This window comes from Varanus komodoensis, unplaced genomic scaffold (genome assembly GCF_004798865.1).
Source record: "Varanus komodoensis strain SLA01 unplaced genomic scaffold, ASM479886v1 scaffold4, whole genome shotgun sequence".
NCBI classification, from domain to species: Eukaryota; Metazoa; Chordata; class Lepidosauria; order Squamata; family Varanidae; genus Varanus; species Varanus komodoensis.
The window spans coordinates 30,908,471-30,926,346 of NW_025335941.1; the positions used below are offsets into that span (position 1 = coordinate 30,908,471).

At 37.3% G+C, this 17,876-nt stretch overlaps 1 protein-coding gene across 3 annotated transcripts in view; it reads right to left on the reverse strand.

Moving 5' to 3' along the window:
• The window catches only part of EPHA3 (EPH receptor A3), a 239,559-nt gene extending 222,080 nt beyond the window's left edge, over positions 1-17,479 (reverse strand). For all 3 annotated transcript variants that reach the window (XR_006415904.1, XM_044442162.1, XM_044442161.1), the window contains exon 1: positions 17,304-17,479. Coding sequence is in view for 2 of the 3 variants with exons in the window: in XM_044442162.1 (XP_044298097.1) it covers positions 17,304-17,400 (97 nt within the window). In the remaining variant the exon portion in view is untranslated. The remainder of the gene's footprint in view (positions 1-17,303) is intronic.
• Between the last annotated feature and the right edge of the window lie 397 nt (positions 17,480-17,876).

The following is a 17,876-nucleotide window of genomic DNA, read 5'->3' on the forward strand; positions in this document are numbered from 1 at the left end:
AAATAAAGCCAGAATGCAAAGAAGGTCTGCATCCTTCTTGGAATATACAGAATTCACCTTTCACCCAGCAAATCGGGCAATGGGTACAGTTACAGTAATTAAAGTTTAAACTAGAAAGTGCCTTTCATCTTGGACATAATGGTGCTGTAGTGAAAATTGCAAAGCATCTTCCCAGCTGTGCGCATGGTTCTTCCCTGGACACTGATGCATTTCACTGTCACAGATCATGCAAGAGCTACTTAAAAAAACTTGCACATTCTTTCCCTCTTCCTTCCCCATGCATCCCTTCTTTTATTTTGTGGGTGTAGGAATGCAAAAGATAATGTGTTTTAATTCAGAAGCATTTTAAATGCACCCTCATGTGGCCATAAGTAAAATGTGGTACAGCACAAAGAACAAGCAAATGGTAATTGCCAATTTAACAGCAAAGAATTGTTTGAAAAGTCTATATTACTTCATCTTCAGGAGTGCTGTCAGTAAATCATAATGGCTGGACTACACTCAGATATCTAGCTACCTAACAAACATGTAGTTTACAGAAATAGATTTCACTTTCTATAATATCAACATGTCGTGTTAAAAAAATGACTTGGTTACACATAATGCTGATCAGATCTGATACTTGAATTGCAAGAATCCCTGTCTTTGGTTTATATTTTCCCCTAACAGCAGAAAAAATACAAAGACAGCTCAACAGACAAGCAAGATTGCAGTCAGTTACCAAAGAAGCTTACAGATAGTTGACCACAAGAATCAACCAAATGCTGTGCTCCTTCTGAGACTTGCCTGTTTAATCTCATTCCCTGACCCACAAAGAGCACCAGTATCCAATATCAACTCTTATATTTCCATACAGACTATTCTATTGCCCGACATAGAATCCACTGAGCAAAGTGTTAACTCAAAATTACCGCAGTATCTTACTGTGCCATTGTCCATGAAAATTACTGACCTAGTTCAAAGAGAAATGTGGCTCAACTGCTTCCCAGCCCTCTTACACAACAAATTATAGCATTTATTTTTGTGGACACTCCCACTTCAGCTAACAAAATATACAATGTCAATGAATACTTATGCTTTGCAAGTTTTGAAGGGTGCAGTCCTAGAACTTGGAATCCTGATAGACTTAGGGCTCCATGTCTGGAGCCTTCTGCTTGTACTGGGTGTTACTGGCAAGATCCAGGCAGGGTGAGGATAGCAACCATTTTTCTTCCCATTCCTCCATTTTACAGCAACAGCAACAGCCCTTTCAACTGAATTACCTTTCAGTGGGTGCAGAAGGGATAGGAGATTTGATAGATCATCAATACCTTCCCTCTTGTGTCCCTCTTTGACTTCTCTTACAAGGTTTCAGTTATGACCTCCTGAGAGAAGCTTTCCATAGTGGGTGGGACAGGAGGAGGAACTATCTTCTCCTGGCTGGGAACTCTGTCTATGGATGTGCAAGAGGGGTCTTGCAGCTTGCTTCTGTTGGGGAAGGGACCATAAAATTGTTCTTCAAAGGGCCATAAGACTGTTCTCGCAAAAGCAAAGAGCACTGCACCACACTTTTTTAAAATGAGCTATAAGTGTCTATCAGACAGACATCTAAATAATTATTTTCACTACCAAACTGACATTGCCTCTCAGTCCTGTTGCTAGGTGATCCTTTTTCTATGAGCTCCTTCTTACTCAAGAATAATCTGTTCCCAGTTTCTCTCAACTGTCCTTTACTTCCATGTTTCCTTAGTATAAATAGTTGCAGTGTAACTCAGATATTCCAAATGTGAAATACTTCCTTTTAAAAAAATAATAATGATGATCTGGTTATGTATCACAAAAGTAAGAATGAAAGATTTCCCTGTAATTGAACAAATAATTTGGACACATAAAGATGTGAAGTAAATAGAAATCCCTGTTGCATAACTGAACACTCATGCCATGAGGCTGTATCTGGCTGTTCTCAACTCTGCAAAGTACAGAATCCTTGTTCTTCAAACGCAACCTTCTTTCCAAATGGCTGGACATGAGCAATCTCCTTGTCTGCTAGGATATAAGGCACAAGCAGCTGGAACAGTAGAGTCTGTTGGAGCTCTTACTATAGAAAGAATGAGGATTCTCAGCAAATTCCGTCGCCCTCTGCCCCGCACCTGTTGCCTTTATTTCAACACTTCACCTGCCCTTCCCACTCCTTCTACCCCCTCTTCTCCAATTTATGAGAAAATATTTTCATGGCTCTGCTTAATCAAAGTCAGGACAATTTCTTGGCAAACCTGAAGCACAAAAATCCAGTGCTGCTTTCAAGCAATGAAACAAAGTGAGGGGGGGGAAAGGAGGGGGGTGAACATTTGCCCTTCCATAACGAATGGCCCAATCCTGTGCAAGATGAGCTTGCTGAGCCACAAGCAAGTAGAGTGGGAACACTTAGGACTAAGTTAATTTCATGCCTGTGACTTCAGTGGAAGGTAGGTAGTTTTTCAACCAGCTTGAGTGCTAGGACTGGGAGACTTGAAAGCAACGTAAGCGCCACAACTTATTGCTGTCACATTGTTCAGGAAATTTATATATTTATGCAGATCCCTGAACCTGTCTGATCTTTAAAATTCAGTTTTGGTATCAACAGGTTTAAAAGGTCAATACATATCCCAATTTAAAGGGATGCAAAATCACACATAAAATCCATTGCCATGAATCCCATTCACCAAAAGCTACAAAGAATCTGATCTTTTCAGGATACATTGATTGTTACAAAATTGCCTAAAGCCCAGGAGTATTTCTTTTCTTGATGCCTGAACATTTTCAGATGTTAACTGGGGGGATTGTTTCATTCATAAAATATAATTCTTACATTTGTAAGCATTTTAGTGAAAAAAGAAACTTCCTAGAACTTTCTCCCAAACATGGGCAAAATGTATGATACGGTATTTTATGTGGAAGACACTCAAACTCCCACTTTTAAAATGTGACAGATCAGTAGCAGGAATATCACAAAGGCCCTTTTTCCTTTCTTGTGCTTCTTGTAAGCAGTCCAGATTATATGATAGTAGCCAATATGCATAAGCAAATGCATATTATTCTTTTAAGCAAATACAAGCAAATTACAGATGTGAGAAGATCAGAACGCTAAGCACATCGGTGAGTCTAGTTGTTCAGCCATGACAAGTAAAATGACATTGGTGTACACATATAACTTGCTTGTTTTAGGAAACATTATGCAAAAGTCCAAACTCTTGCACCCTAGTCTTGTCCTGGTGTTTGAGAAAGTGGCTTAGACACAGACTTTATTTTTCCTTACATTAAGAAACTCCATTTAAATGTTTGTTAATGCTTAAAGTTATTTACTGTGAAATCCTAGATTGGTCTCACTGAGTTCACCTGGCATTACTCTCAGGTAAATGGAAATAGAATTGCAATGTTTTACTCTTTCATTATAAGGCTGGAGACAATTTGTATGATTGTGCCATTAAATGTATCAATTTTTGAAGAATGTTGAAGTAGCATACACTGGGGCAGGCTCTATAGCTAGATACATTTTTGTCCAAATCTAAATATATTTAATCAGACCTTGTGAATTTATTTATTTAATTAATTTCGTTTCTGTGCTGCCCCCATATTCGAAGCTCTCTGAGCGGTTGGCAATGAATTTGTGTTTATAATATCAATCTGGCAGTCATAGAAGAAGCAGATATGTGATATTATAAACTACAGTGAATTATTTCAGCTTCTGATGATTTCAGTTCAGAAGTTGTTTGAGACACCCATTTGCTCTGGGGAAAAAGTCAATAGCTTTAAGGTAGTGCTTTTTCGTATGTTATTGCCTCTAACATGTTTTCAGTGCTACTTTGTTCTGTCTTCAAATGCCAGAAGAAACCACTTTTCCTGTTTTCTGTCAGTTTGGCAGCATTCCTTCCTATCTTGCTAGTTCTTCAGAAATTCAAATGCCAGGATTGCTATCCAACAGAAGAAGTCTGTGTTCAAGACATGACTGCCATTTGTATTGGACTGCTGAGATTCCATGTCTGACTCCTTAACCATGCACATTATTTTGGAAAGACTTTCTCCCCACACACCTCCTGGACCAATATCTAATTTCATAGGATATGTGCACATGCTTGATCACCTTTTTCTTTCCAGACGTTATCCAGGTCTGGCTCTGATGCTGGGCATACCTAACATAAGAAAGCCAGTGCAGTATTGCTGGTTAGAGTGTCAAATTGGAGATTTGGCTCCTAACCCACACTCACTGAAGCTCACTGACGGACTTCGGGTCACTCACTCACTCTCAGCCCAAGCTACACCCCTCCCCAGTTATTGTTATGAGGATAAAACAGAGCTGTGTTAGCTGCCTTGGGTAAAACAAGGGAGGGGGCAAGCGGGATAAAAATGCAAAGTAGTAACATTAAGCAGTTTATAATGGCTTTGAAGATAGGTAAGCAGCTCTTTGAAAGCCAAAATCCTAAATCTCAAGACTTATGTAGAGAATGAGGGAGCAAGGGATTCCAATAGCATGAACAAGTTGATGAAATACAGTACTTTTTCAGAAGTATTCACACATACTGTTTGACTTTTCCACATTTTGTTATGTTACAGCCTGGAACTGAAATGGATTTAATTGGCGTTGTTAATCTTGATGTACACAAGATGCTCAACACTAAAAAGTTGCATTAAAAATTCTGGCACAAAGTTAGTAAACAGAAGTAAGCTGGCATTTGTTGGTTGCATAAATAGTCAGTCTCTGTGCTTGACATACCTAAACAAACCCTGGTACAACCCACTGTCTCTTGAACTCAGCACAAGTAGTTCATCTGTGTGCAATTCCAGTGCCACATAATCTCAGATTCAATGTACTTGGTTTTGGAAGGCTTCAGCGCTTGTTGGAGAATACATGTAAACAAACTGCATCAGGAAGACCAATTAAACAACTCCAGGATAAAATTGTGCAGACGCACGAATCAGGGCTGATAATTGGGGGCCGGGAGAGAGTGAACCTACTACCATCCCACAGAACACTATCAAATCTGTTACTACAACTATGACTCTGCTTTGGGAAGGCTATCAACCAAAACTGTTGATAGCCAAAACCGTTGAAAGTGTTTCAGTGAATGTTTAAAGGGAATATTAGAGAAGCAACCAAAGAGATCCTGGTTTCTCTGAAGGAGCTGGAAAGATTCACAACTGACATATGAAAAACTATCCATGGAAGAACTGGATACTCTACAAGGATGGGCTATATGGAAGAATGGCAAGAGGAAAGCCATTGCTGAAACAACTTTATATCAAAACCCATTTGAGGTTTGCAAAAAGGCATGTAGGAGACACAGCAAACATGTGGAAAATAATTATTTGGTATGATGAGACAAAACTGAACTTTGGGTCAAAATGCTATGTGTGTCAACAGAGAGCCAGTATGGCATCGTGGTTAAGAGTGTTGGACACAGACTTCAGTGATCGAGGTCTAGTATCCACATGGTCATGAAGTTCACTGGGTCCCTTTGGTCCAGAAACTCTCAGAACTAACTTACTTGACAGAGTTGTTATGAAGATGAAATGCAGAGGAGCACCATGCAAGCCACCCTGTGTTCTTTGCAAGAGGAAAATGGCACAATATAAATATAATCAATCAATCAATAGCCTTGAAAACATTATCTACCATAGTGAAGCACAATAATAGCAGCATCTCAATCTGAGGGTGCTTTTCCTCAGCAGGGCCTGAAAACCTGATCAGGATTGAGGGCAAGATGGATGGAACCAATTCAGACCAATGTTAGCTGAAAACGTTTTTCAGCCTGCAAGGTACTTGGAACTGAGCAAAAGTTCACCTTCATACATGAAAATGGCTGTAAACACAGTCAAAGTAACAGTGGAATAGTTAAAAAAACAAGAATCTGAATGACTCAGTCAAAGCCCATTCCTCAATCTGATTGAGAATTTGGGGTAAAACTTGAAAGTTGCTTGTTCGCCATGGTTGACCATTACTCCTTCCAGCCTGATAAAGCTGAAACAGTTCTGCCTGGAAGAATAGGCAAACAGACATGCAAGGCTGATAATAGTTTATCTAAGAAGATCTGTAGCTTTAATTGCTGCCAAAGGTGCTTCTATCAGGCATTGACTCTGAAGGGTGAATACTTAAGCAACCAATAAGGGCCAATTTATTTTTGTTTACTTAACTTGTGTCACAGTGAAACTATTGGCTCCTTTATAGTGTTGAGTATGTTAAGTATACCAAGCATTAATAATGTCAATTAAATAAATTTCAGTTAAGTTGTCATGTAATGAATGTGAAAAGTCAAAGTGAGTAAATAGTTTTACAAAGAACATATTATAAAACAATAAATGTCAAACAACAAGGGAGTGATGACATCCAAGACATAGAAAGAAGCAAAATGTTATAGAGCTTCTTAAAACTTCAGTTGTTTAACATGGCAGTCCTGATTACCCCAGGTGTCTACAGATATGTGTTTCCAATAGGACTCAAGCTGGCATTAAGGCATCTTGGACCATCTTAATGACTAGCAAATGTATTACGGCATAGTCTTTACTGGACTAAAGACTATATTATCTGACAAAGTTAGTCCTAATCTGCAAAGGATTAGACCATGATACATTTGTTTGTCTTTAAAGTATCACAGGACACTGCATGTTTGTTGCTCTCTGGAAATTGTTACAATGACATCAAACTAGTTTCTTTTTTTTTCTTTTTTGAAGAATCAATCACTTTAGTCACTACTTAAGGTCTAATAATCAAATGAAACTGTACTGAGTCATAGGATCCAGTATCAACAGGTGACACATTTCAGGAGAAATAAAAGATTTTAATGATTACACAAATTCCTGATCTATGCTTTACAGACAGCTTGCTCTGGAGGAAACCAGCAGTGTCGGTATCACTGCTGTAGTGTAAATGTGGATTCTACATAACACTCATGTTTTAATGGTATGTGAACAAGCAACCATTTGATGTTACCCTAGCAGAATTCAAAGAACAAGCAAGTGAAGGTCTGGTCCAACATTTTACCTACGGAAAGATCAACAGATACACAAACTGGAGAATGTTTCTGCTTGTCTTTAGGTTTTTCTTTCAGATATAAAAAATTAAAAGGCAACTAGATAAATGCTTTGGTGTGAACATAGGAGGAAGAGAAAACATGTTGCTACCATGAGAAACCTCCATTAAGTGTCATGCTGAAGAAAACAGGATGCTAATGTTGAATCCAGTTTTATTTTCCAGCTTGCTGATGTCACCAAGAAGCTATTTTTATTGTTAAACAGAATTTATGGAGGTAATTAATTCAGAACATATGTTTTGCTATTTGTTTTTTTTTAAACTGATTTGCCCCAGCTTAATTTTCTGCCTTTCCATGCAAAATTTCACACACATTCTCTTCCACTTTCCTCATGTGAAAGAGACTAAGTAAGAAAGATAACATTAGTATTGACTACTGCGGTCTTTCCAACCCTGTCTGTCATGATTTTGTACATCACATGTCTCCTGCTCCAGAACCTTGCTGTCTCAGTGCAGATATATCATAGTTTGCTATGTTCTTTCTCTACAAAAAATCCTTAAAACACTATGTGTACACAGATCCCAGTGTCCATTCTTTGATTCCCCTTCACCAGTGAACAGCATTTTCTGTCCTATTTCATTTCTTCCCTAGCACAACAACACTCCAAAGACCCAGAATGATTTTCCCTCACGCATGTAACTCATGAAACATTCACCAGTAGTTCTAAATGGGCATGAAGTTCAGCACATCCAAACTTTTCACCAGGCAGATGTTGCAGTGTAGGGGCACAGTTGATGGGGATGCACTGCTGACATTCCTCAGCAGGAATTATTCTAGGGCTTCAGAAGAGACAAGTGTGATAAATTACTATTTAGGCAGTTAAGGTATAACATTTTGGAAGAAGCCAGGCTGGCACTAAAAGGTGGGAAAAGTTATGTACGATTGCCTGGCCCATACTTAACTATACTTAGAGTAGATTTGTTGACATATATGGGACTTGACAGACACAGCCAACTTAAGTGCCACCAGCTTCCATGATCTACTGTAAATGTGTATGGATAAAATCCACTGACAGCTTCTTGGGGGGGAAAATTCCATAAAGGATTCCAGTAAGTTTATATTATTATTATTGCAACAATGGTGAAATACCCTAACTCTAAATCTTTGTGATATTAGCAATTGAAGGGACAAAAGAGTTTTCTAATGTTTTTGTGGAAAAAAACTACTATAAAATGTATGAAATAGATTTTAATGTTTAAATACTCACAAAATATAAAGATTACAAATATCTATAAATGCAAAAGAACTGTTACACAAAAGGTGGAAATGGGTGTAAAAGACAAGGAGCAAGATTAATTATAAATCAAGACAACAACAGTAAAGCCAGTAAAAATATTAGAAGCATGATGTATATCAGCAAACAAAAAATCTTTTGCAAAAATACTTTAGTTTTGGGTGTTGATTTTAAAAGATTTTCTTCTTTTTTTAATATTGTCAAAATGAAGCTGTAATTGTGCAGAGAACTGTAGAAATTGTTGAAACCAAGCCTCTCAGTTACATGGAAGTAAGCATTATTGCATTCTATAGGACTTACTTCTGAGTAGATATGTCTTTATCACATTTCTGTATTGTGCAAAATCGAACACTCGCTGGGCACTTCACAACAATTAAACCATAATATATAAGAAAATAAAATATAATATAGAAGTTTAAAACCACAGTGTAAATAGAAATACAATCCAGAACAAAATTTAACAATAATGTAAAGCTTTCAAATACAGTTACAGGGTTAAAGTATCAGAAACCCAAAGGCTCACGCATACACAAATAAACACACACAAACCAACTACAACATATACTTAAAAAATACTATATTATTTACTGCAAGTTGGAAAACTCAGAAAGAAAAGACTGAATTGTACATGGATTTGTAGCATTATGCATGGATTTGTAGGGCTGAACACTGTATAAAAACTGAGAAGAATAAGTTTCTGTAGAGATTAGGAGATGGGCGTTTATCTTCCCACAATTTCCCCAAACTCTTGTTTTTTCTCTAATACTTCATTTCAAGAATGCTAACTTTTCCTTTTACTATTCTTTGGAAGAACTGCAGCAACAGAATTAAATCCTACATGAAGGCTTCTATGACACAACTTAACTCCAGCAATTAAAAGTCCAAAATCTTCAAAACCGAAGTAAAGGTTGTTACTTCAACAGGATGGCAAAATTCTTGTTCTCTCTCTCTCTCTTGCTCTCTCTCTTCCCCCTTCCCATTTTCTGTCCTTTCTCATTGCTACAAAACTTGCAACTGTGAATAGTGTAAGTACAAAAACAATTCAGAATTTTAAGAATTAGTTGTTATTGTGGATTTAAATATTTGTAGTGCATTAAATTTTCTGTGTAGTGAAATCTAAAGAAATATTTGCAGGAGTGAGTACTGAGAAAAGTTGAACATAAACAAAACCAGAAAGAAGCCATCGCAGTTTCACTGAAGCAAACTGAATAAAAGTATGAAATTGTAAGTTCACATCTTACAAAAGAGTGCTTCTTTTAAAAATACAATTGAGAAATAGTTGAGATTTTGTTTCTAAAATGTTAACACAAGTATTCTTGAGATTGTTACATGAGAATTACCTATTAGAAACCTACTCTATAAACCCCTTTTATTTCACTGTTTGTACATCTCCAAAACTGTTGGTGTACTTTTATTCTTTTCCCAATATTTTTTCCACCAGATTAATGGGATTTTCCTCCTCACTCTGCCCATAACAGCAGGATATACAGTAGTTTACAAAAGGGAGAGAACAGTTGCCTAAAAGTTTTCACTTACAGTGCATCAGCTTGAATAATGTCTCCCCACGTTAAAGAATTAATTTGGTGTGGTTTCATTAATCCTAAACAAGAGCCTGGCAGCTAGGCCTTTCTTCTTTTGTCAGTCTCCCAACAATTCCTTTCAAACACAATGATCTTTATTTCTATATCTTTATTTCTTTAGCCATCCCATCCACTACTGCTAAGTTTTGCAAGCAAGCTGACATATAAAAACACCAATTTCCATAGAACTCAGTCAGTAGGATTTCAGGAGCATTGGTCATTAATTACACCAGGGCCAGATTAAAATCCACTCTTTAATTGTTTCTTTAAAATTCTTATGCTGCAATCCTATACACTGTTTCCTGTGTTCATTGTTTCCACTGAACTCAAAGGAACTGAGTTGCGACCAGATATGCATAGGATTGCACTGCTATTCTTTTAAGCATTTAAAAAAAAATACAGCACATTTTAGTTTAATCTTGGGGAAACAAAATGGCCATTCCAGCCAAATTAAGGTATATTTTAAATGCATGTGGATACTTTTTAAATGTATCTGTTGTCGAGTGTAGGGTTGACCATATACTTAAATTGCCTCTGATTTGAAATCAGTAGAAAGAACTTAAATTCATCCTGACTGGATCATCCTCAGCATTTCTGTTGCAAAATTGTTAATTACTTTCAAATACAGAAAATTAGTATTCCTTGAAAGAAAAATGACAAAACAATTATTTTAGTTTTTCTTGGTTATGACTTGTATAAAGTTTCTGCCGTGGTACAGCTTGTAGTACAGCATTCAATTTGCTGTTGATGACTTAAATATGAACGTGTTCATGCAATTTGTCTTCTACATTGTAGTTAATGTCTTTTATATTTAAACAGCTACTTAAGCAAAGTCTGACCACATCTCATAAAAGGAAAACTGCATAATAACTTCTGTGGAAGTCAACTTCACTGCAATCCATTATTTGATCTCAGAAGATCAAGGCATATTCTTCAGAATTCTTAATGGAAATGTATGTGGGGAGTGCCCGTGAAAGCCACCAACATGTGGCAACCAAATAGAACAACATCAACTCTTAACACATCTGCCCACAAGAAAATACAAATGACTTGCATAGGACTGACTACAAAGTAAATATACTTAGGACTGACATAGGAATCTGCTTACATACAAATAAATTATTGCAAACAGGACTGCTAGAATATATGGTATAATATAGCATTGTGATCTAAATCTCAGAGAGCAGAAAAGATCAGTATTGCTGTAGTCCTAAATATATTCACCTTGAATTAAGACCCAAAGAGTACAATGGGACTTACTGCTAAGTAAACATGTATAAAGCAGTGAGAGGTCCAGAATCTAGTCCTGTGAGCAATAATTGAATGGGAAACTTAAAAAGACCCATGATAGCTGTTTTCAAATATCTGAAGGCTTATTGTGTTGAAAGTATAACAGACTTCCTCTTAGTTTACTCCTGAGGGCAGACAGAATCCATGTGTGGAAATGGAAGCTGATTTTGGTTAAACGTTAGAGGAAACATCCTATACATGGAAAGAGCTGCTCAGCAGCAGAACAGCCTGCCTCAGGAGGTGGCGGGTTCTCCTTTTCCAGGGGTCTTAAGGCAAAGCTGGACTGCCATTAGTCACAGATGCTACAGCGTCACTCTGAAAAGTAGAACTTAAACTGAGCTGTGGGTTGCACTGAGCTCGCACTGAGAAAAGATTCTGTATGATTTCATTGTAATGGTTATCAAATTATTTTAACAGAAAGTACAAAGAATTGTGGCACCTGATGTTTTCCATTAAAATAACTTTGATACCTATATACTAAACCTTTTTCTATCTTCTCAGATAATATAGATGTGCCCTATCACCTTATTTAAACTTTAACTATTAAGAAAGGGAAGGGCTAAATAAAATAAAAGGATGGACTATTAGATAAATAGACCTTCAGGCTACGCAATCTAACGGGTACACAGCTGGACAACAGGAGCCTTAACTTTCAAAAACTCTGCCTACCTCCTTCTCTCACTTTTAGTTACAGCTCTGCAGTGACCCTCGCTGGTGATAAAGTCCAGACTGCTGACAGGAAAAGAAAAAGAAACACCTGCATCTGTAGTGTTATACCTTTCATCCAATGAAGATTGCGCAAATAAGAATGGCCATGCAACTTTTCTTGAAAAAACACTGTACAGTTTGGAACAAGACTGGAAAAAAATATACGGGACAGAAACAACATTTTCCTAGTATTATCCAGGGAGATAATGTTTTACTTACAACATTTCTGTCAAATATAAGTGCAAAGGTAGTATTTAGTTATGCCAATCATACAAATTTTTGTTCATGTGGCAGTCTACTTTTTGAATGAGTTTTGATATAGGTGTCTGGGAAAGTTTTCCTTTTTTCTTTTTTTTTAAAAGGCTGATCAGTTTCTAAAGTTGCACAAACTTGAAAAGTCTAAATATGTATACTAATTTCTTTCCTTACCATTTATCTAATCCTCTATGATTTAAACACTATGCATCTAGGTTATGGTAAGAATTTTACATTTTAGCTTCTCCAAATTAAAAAGTGTCCTTATTCAGGACTATAAAATTACCTAATGAATCAGTCTCACCTTGGAAATCTTAAAAGAAACAAAAGCAAGATTTAGATTATTACAATGTACCAGCCAAGCCTTGAAATGAAAATAAGAGCTCAATATATATTTAGTTTCATAATAAAAGAATCTTCCCAATGTCATTCTGAGCATTATTCTTATTTACTTGTTCTTGACTACATAAGCAATTGTTAAAGTAAAGCAACTTTGAATAAGAAGCAACTTTATGAAAATTAACCCTTACATCTTCTGTATTCCACCTTAAGAATCTGACAATTTATTTTGGTTTGCAGTAATTGCTGCACACCCCCCATAACACACTTGAAAGTTCTGGTCCGTAAAATGACATTTGCTAAACTTTAAACACAGCAGGAATTTTATCATTAAAAGTCGAGATTTGTCATGTCACCACACCTAACTTGTTCAGGGAGCGTAGTTAAGTCCATTTTATTTAGGCTAACTTAATGGTTGGGGTTAAACTGGCGTCAGCAAGGGGTGGGTGAGCAGGCGGGTGGGTGGATGGATGGAATTAGAGTTGGAATTTTAATCATGCTGAATTTTCATGGATGCTTGCTTTGTCATTTATGTGATATTTTTAGAGTTTGGTCTTTTGCTTTTAAGCAACTTTTACCAAACCCCAAGCTTTTAGAATACTGTGGAATGAATAAATAATGACACAGTCTCCTGAGAAATCCCCTAGTTCAAGCGTCCTTCAAATGAATGGACACGAATGTAGAAATTAATGTGAATGTAAGAACACTAACAGGTTCTGTCTTGTTATTCACTTCAGGGTAGCTTGAGTAGAAAAACTTTCAGAGGACTGTCCCTTAAATAAATAAACAAATACAGAATGTATAACATTTACTAGCATTTTTATTTTGATCAAAAAAATCCATTAAAAATAGTGTACTATCATAAAAAAAAGATCAAATTCTAAGACTCCCCGTATAATGAGGAAAAACCTTACAATTTGGATATGGAAAAGTTATGCGTATAGGCCAGTATGTCTGTCTATTGAACCACTTCAAAACGACACAGATGCTGACATCACTGAAAAGCACATTGATATTTTTAAATTTGTAAAATATGTTTGCCAGGCAAAGGATGCAGCTTTGTCACTGAACAAATGTTCTGATATGGTAAGAACAAACAATGAAGTAATTTGAAGAAAAACTCATGCACTGTAAACAGAGCGTCTGAAATACGTCCTGCTGTTTACCAAAATGGAGCTTGTAGGTAACCATGAACAGATGTACAATCTTGGTGTCTTTTTGGGTAGTTGTGTTCATAAGAAATTCTTTATGTGAGATTTGAGAGGTTAAAAGAAGTTTCCTGTCTGCACAGTCAAAATATTATTGAAGCAATTCAGGTTGTCAGTAAAAGCTTAAACAAATTTGCTGATAATCCTGTTAATGACCTAGGTCAAGTGTTAACTGTTGCAGGTTATAAAACAGTTAAATTAAGGTTGCTGGTACCCTGGGGCAAATAGTATCATTACAGAAATGAATTTGAAAAAAACTATTAAATTGCAGGATGATATATCACTCATTTAGTTCTTGATTTGACAAGCACAATCCAGAAGACATCAAGATGGCTTCGATAAGAAAGTAGAACCTCTTTTCAAAGATTTCATCTCAGACAGATAAAGTGGTGACTTATGAACTCAAGAGAGCATACTTTTAGCCTGAAATTTCTGTACATATAAAAAATCTATTTAAGTCTCAGAATGGAGAAAAATCCATTCATTATTCAGATGTTAATTCCTCCTGACATTTTCCTGTTATTGAATAGATGGCTCACACTTCACAACTCTACTATGTTGAGACTGCTCAAAGGACTTTGCCATTCGAGACACACACACACGCACACACACACAGAGAAAGAGAAAGAGAGAGAGAGAGAGAGAGAGAGAGAGAGAGAGAGAGAGAGAGAGAGAGAGAGGGATGAATTTACTCTTTAGAAATAGCTGAGATGAAATTACCTGTTTCATCACCTCTCTGCTTAACTGGAGCTTCAGTCAAACACATCATGCACCCACCCCCACAGCAAAAAAAAAACAAAAAACAAAAAAAAACAAAACCAGAATAGATAGCATTAAATAGAACTTGATCTAACCCTTTTATTTTCTCTAAAAATTGCAATTATTTTATTCAGGATACTATTATGGCATTTTAAATGGATTGAAAACCAAATGATTCAGATATCAGTGAATGAAAAAAATACGAATAAAAATGCAAACCAAAAAATACCCCAAATTATGCTGCTATAGGAACGGCTTTGTTCTTTCCCACTAGTCTGTAATCAGTTAAATATGCTCAATTCATAGTAAATTTAATCCGGGATATGTAAAAAGTTTAATATGCTGTACTATATGATCATGGATACAGATATAATAATACTCCAACATTTCAAATTAGTATTAAAATTATTGTACAGATTTCCCTTTTCTCTGAAGATTCTGTGATTGGGTTTCCAACAGCTGGTAGGAAGAAGATAGGTTAACCTTTAACAATTCAATTTACACATGTCTGCTAAGAAGATTGCCTCAATTAGTGCTATGGGGCCTGCTTCCAGGTAAGTGAGTATACAACTGGAGCATTGGTGTAGGTATTGACTGTCCCATGCACATGTCTCAAATACACACACTTTGAATTTTAAAAAGTTTTAAAAAATGTCTACATTCATGTTATCTATTCAGGATATTATTTTAACAGGAAATATATTTCAAATGTATGGAAATAATGTCAAAAACTACATTTTCAAAAGATGTTTTATTTCTAGGTATGCTACATATTAAACAAATACATATTTTCTTGTATTTTTCTTAGATTCTAAGTCCACTTATAACTGTAATTACATAATTATAACACTGATGGACATCTACAAAGGGCAGTTTAAAGACACTGGGTGAACTATAATACAAATTAAAGATATAGGCAAGAAAACCAAATGTCTGTGAGTTTATGCAAAACTATGTAGAAAATAAGTATATCTGAAAATGGATTTTTAGAAAAGACTTCTCCAGATAGTATATTTTATAGAATACTTTGCTGTTTAATGACAAAAGACATCAGACTAGATGCAGAAAAACTTCCATTGCCTGTTGCTGTCTTAGTATACAGCACACTTTGCCAGCCAGTGAGTTAGATGCTTTACTGCTCTATTGTGCAAATTATCAATGAGTTTAGTCACCCAGCACTGCATCCACTCCAAACTGGCCTCTATCTGTACTCATGCTTTAATAGCCAAAAAAAAAAAAAGTATAGCACACAATTAATAGCGCAGCTTTCCTATCAGCAGCACATCATCTACCAATCATTATACAATATATCCATTTTAAACAGCTTTGAATATGCATTCATAAAGGAGATTTCTTATTTTTAAAATGGAAAACAACTTGCTTGTTTTTGTACTGAAAAAAAAAAAAAACAAAAAACAACTAAACATTTTCAACCTGCATTTTCACCCACGTATATTTATCCCAGGCTGGGAAAAATATTGATGTGACTGCCTTCTCTCACCCAAATGCACTGCCAGTGTTCAGTGTATTAAATATTCTTGCTTACTAAGCAGAGCAATCAAGAATTACTTAATATGTAGCACTACTCAAGCAGATTCAAAGCTCTGCACAATTATTTGATACTACATGCTCCTTCCAGTCTTTCAACATTCAAATGTTATATGTAAGTCAGTGTGCTTGAACACTCTTGTGTCAAAGGTTGAATGTTCAGTAGTCTGACTTCACCCATGCAATTATTGGGTGTGCCTTTTAAAGAAACACCTTCAATTATTTTTCAACACAAAACATCCATTTGGTTACTCCTCCCCCATAAAAATATATGAAACGTTTAACGTTCTTAATGATAGTCCCTGAATCAATTAAATGTTTCATAATTAAATGTATATATCTGTATACTAATTTAAATCTATTTGTGACATATGTCACACCAAACACAGGTGAATTTTGCAAGGAATATAGTAATTTATTACATGAAGTTTGTAATGCAAACTAGCAAATTTAATTGCTGTCTTAAAATAATGCATTAATCCCAGTAACAAGCACCTTTTAAAGGATGTGGACCATGAGGTTTTATTGTTGTTTTTCCCTCCAATTAGTCAATGCAATTATAGGTCAAAACAACAGATATAAATGAGTCACAGGATTGTTAATGCAATAAAACTAATGATATAGCTATTGACTAAAATAAATAGGCAATGAAAGATTGGAATAGGATTCTAAGCATTGTCCCATTCTTTCTCATTCTTTCATTTCTTTATTCATGTATTTAGATCTCTCTAATCTACCCACAAAATAGTAAAACAGTGAAAACTGCATCCCCTCCCCACCCCCCCACCGCAAACACATGGGATTTCCCTGGGATGGCTTCTTGGCATCACTTTTACGATGATAATCAAACACACACGCCCTGCTCATTATCAGCTGGACCCAAGTCACTTTGCAAAAAACACATGAACGGCTGCTGCAAAACGCACGGATTGTGCCCTCTACCTGCGTCCTTACCCTGGCTGCATCCATGGATGTTGAGGCAGGCCACTGTCACATTAGCAGGGTGCCAGCAAGCACCCTGCCCCAGAAAAAGGCGACAATCTCGTTTAACTTTGCCAAGGAGCGTCCATCACAGCTAACAATGAAGTTACATCCAGGCACCCTTGTGCCACGATTATTGGGGCATGCAACGGAAGCACGCGCTTGTGCTTGAAAGCCTCCCCGCACGCACGCACGCCCCCCGAAATGTGTGTGCCAGGAGCGACTTTTAAATCTATACTGAGCACGCCACCCTGGACCACCTTAAAAACTGAAAGCCATCGGGACAGGTTGCTCCCTCCTCCAGCGGCTCCAGGCAAGTTCTGGTACTCCCGGGCTTTCTTTGAAAGGCTGCGCTTACCTTCGTTGGTAGGATGAAGGCTCAGATCCCCCAAAGAGCTGAGAGTAGATCCGAGGAGGAGGGGGAGGAGGAGGAGGATGGAGAGGTGACAATCCATGCTGCTGGTGTAGAGGAGGGCAGCGCGAGCTGCATATCTTCCTGAAGCATGCCACTGATGTGAGCGCTCTGATTGCAGGAGAAGTTACCATGCTCCGCTCGCAGCCTGATGTCAAGTTTGACACTGGAGATAAGGAGGAGTCTGCCGAGCTGCCTGGCCTGCCGGCGGCCCGCTGGGCGGCGCGCCGGGTCCTAGCGCCGTCCGATCCCGCGAGCGGAGGAGGCACGAGGGTGCGTGGAACCGCCCGGGCGGGGTAGTGCCGGCGAAGGAGAAGCCATTTGCAGCGAGGGAGGCGGAGGCGAGGCGGAATTCAGAGCCAGGCTGCTCTCTCTGCTGAACACGCGTTGAAAAGAGCAAGAAAGAGAAAACGTGTTTAGCGCTGCTGCTGCTGCTCGATTTTGAATGGAAAGCAGCTGATCGTCGCTTCGGAAAGCGGGAGGGGATTTCTTTGATCTGCGATCACATCGTCAATGGCG